The sequence below is a fragment of the Brachyhypopomus gauderio genome, chromosome 5 (assembly GCF_052324685.1).
Source record: "Brachyhypopomus gauderio isolate BG-103 chromosome 5, BGAUD_0.2, whole genome shotgun sequence".
In the NCBI taxonomy this organism is placed as follows: domain Eukaryota; kingdom Metazoa; phylum Chordata; class Actinopteri; order Gymnotiformes; family Hypopomidae; genus Brachyhypopomus; species Brachyhypopomus gauderio.
This window is the reverse complement of record NC_135215.1, coordinates 7,797,609-7,799,509: the sequence shown is the minus strand read 5'-3', so window position 1 is coordinate 7,799,509 and position 1,901 is coordinate 7,797,609. Positions and strand designations below refer to the sequence as shown.

Genomic DNA, 1,901 nt, shown 5'->3' with positions numbered 1-1,901 from the left:
TGACTTAGCGCCAGCGTGGGACCTGCAGACAGGGGCCAGCCAGATGGCTCCAATATTCCAATACTCAAGAAACCTTTACAGTACCAGGTCCACACACTCGAACACTGCTTTCTAGTACACACATCCCCCAGTCTAGAGTCTCTCTTTCTCTCTCTCTCTCACACACACAACCCACACACACACACACACACACACAACACACACACACACACACACACACACACACACACACGTATGCACACAAACAGCCCAGTATTCTGTTTGACAATGTTGAGAACATAAACACTTAATTAGGCAAGAAACAGACCGTTGAGATTTGTTTTTGTTTTTTTTGCAACAGCATGCTAACACTCCCCATTGAGAATATCACAGGCAAGAATCACACCTAGAACACCCTTCCAGACACGAAAAGAGACAGAAGTTATGGCTGGAATCACTCACCTGCTCTGGACTCATTTTCTGTAGCTCCCTCCTCCCAGGCGTCCTGTTTGGCTGCGGTAGTACGGCAGAGGGCGGAGCAAGTCCCTGTAGGATGTGGGGGTCTCTTGTCCTGACAAAGGGCAGTGAGGTGGCCGATGTAGAGCTTCAGTTTACTGCGGTTCTGATTGAGGTCTATAAGAGGGGCGATAATCTGGGGGTGGGGGAGGGGGGACAGGCATTAATAGTCATCATCATCGTCATCATCATCATCATCAGTCCTAGTTCTGCTGCTTGGGTTCAAGATGGTTGTCTTTGATTATTCAGACATAAATGTGAATATTCAGACATAAATGTGAATATTCAGACATAAATGTGAATGTTAGAGACTTTCCGCAATTATACAGACCAGGGCCAATAACTTCAGTTTAAGGAGTCAGGGCGTGAAAATGGTACACATACTTCAGTTCACATCTGCGATAACTGATTTTACTCCAGAAGAGTAATGCACTGTGACAGAATGTAAATGAATTCAGGTGAAAGAGAGAGAAAAAAAAAACCATAACATATTACAGCGCAATAAATCACAATCAAATAATGTAAAATCAAAATTCCTCATGCAAGAGAGAACTGAAACACATCCGATTCTGCAGTCCAGAAAAGCAGGAGCTTATATCTTGTTTAATCATGATTTGCATGCATCACGCACCCCTGTGTGTTTAAATCATCCGAGTTTATTGGCTGACACCTGCTGTCTTTTATGCTGCTCCGGCGAATGACTTGGCTCGACTAGACTACCCTTTCCTGTCCGCTCAGCCAGTGGGAAAACATTCCACACAACTGTGCACGTCTTATGAATGTCCCTGCAGAGACCATATGGATATGGTGCATGTGAGGTTTTCGGTGCTTGGCAGAAAGCTGTGGTACACAGAAGACACAGAAGACATCAATACAGGCTGCGAGGTAACACACATATGCAGTGTGTTGGACTGCCTCGCTGAGCTGTTATGATGAGTGAGGTGTTGGCAGGAGAGAGAGAGAGAGAGGCAGAGGGAGAGAGAGAGAGACAGATACAAGAGAGACACTTTCTCCACTGTAAAAAAAAAACAGTAAAGTAGAAGAAGAGTAAAATTTATTGAATTTGAACTGACATACAGAGAGACAGGACAGACAGGACCGAGAGAGAGAGAGAGAGAGAGAGAGAGAGAGAGAGAGAGAAACAGAGACATAGAAACATTTTCACAGCAGATGTAACCACGTAATGGGATAGGTGTGCTGAGGTGATTCAAACTTAGGACTCCCCCCACCCATGCTTCCCGCCCAGTTAGTCTCAGGTGCTACAGATCTCACTATTTCTTTTGGACTGCAGTGCTTGACCCAACGCTGCATTCTGAGGGTCCAATTTCTCTGATCTCCCCGTTCCAATGTGTGAGAAGAGAAGATCGATTGAACCATTCCTACCTAAATATCTCACAGAGACAGAT

The 1,901-nt window shown here is 45.1% G+C and overlaps 1 protein-coding gene across 1 annotated transcript in view; it reads right to left on the bottom strand.

Annotated features, from left to right (window-relative positions):
• erc1b (ELKS/RAB6-interacting/CAST family member 1b) overlaps positions 1–1,901 on the bottom strand; it is a 178,326-nt gene that overhangs the window by 21,234 nt on the left and 155,191 nt on the right. Inside the window, 2 exon segments of the mRNA XM_077005321.1 lie at positions 442–546; positions 548–631. Coding sequence (XP_076861436.1) covers positions 442–546; positions 548–631 — 189 coding nt within the window.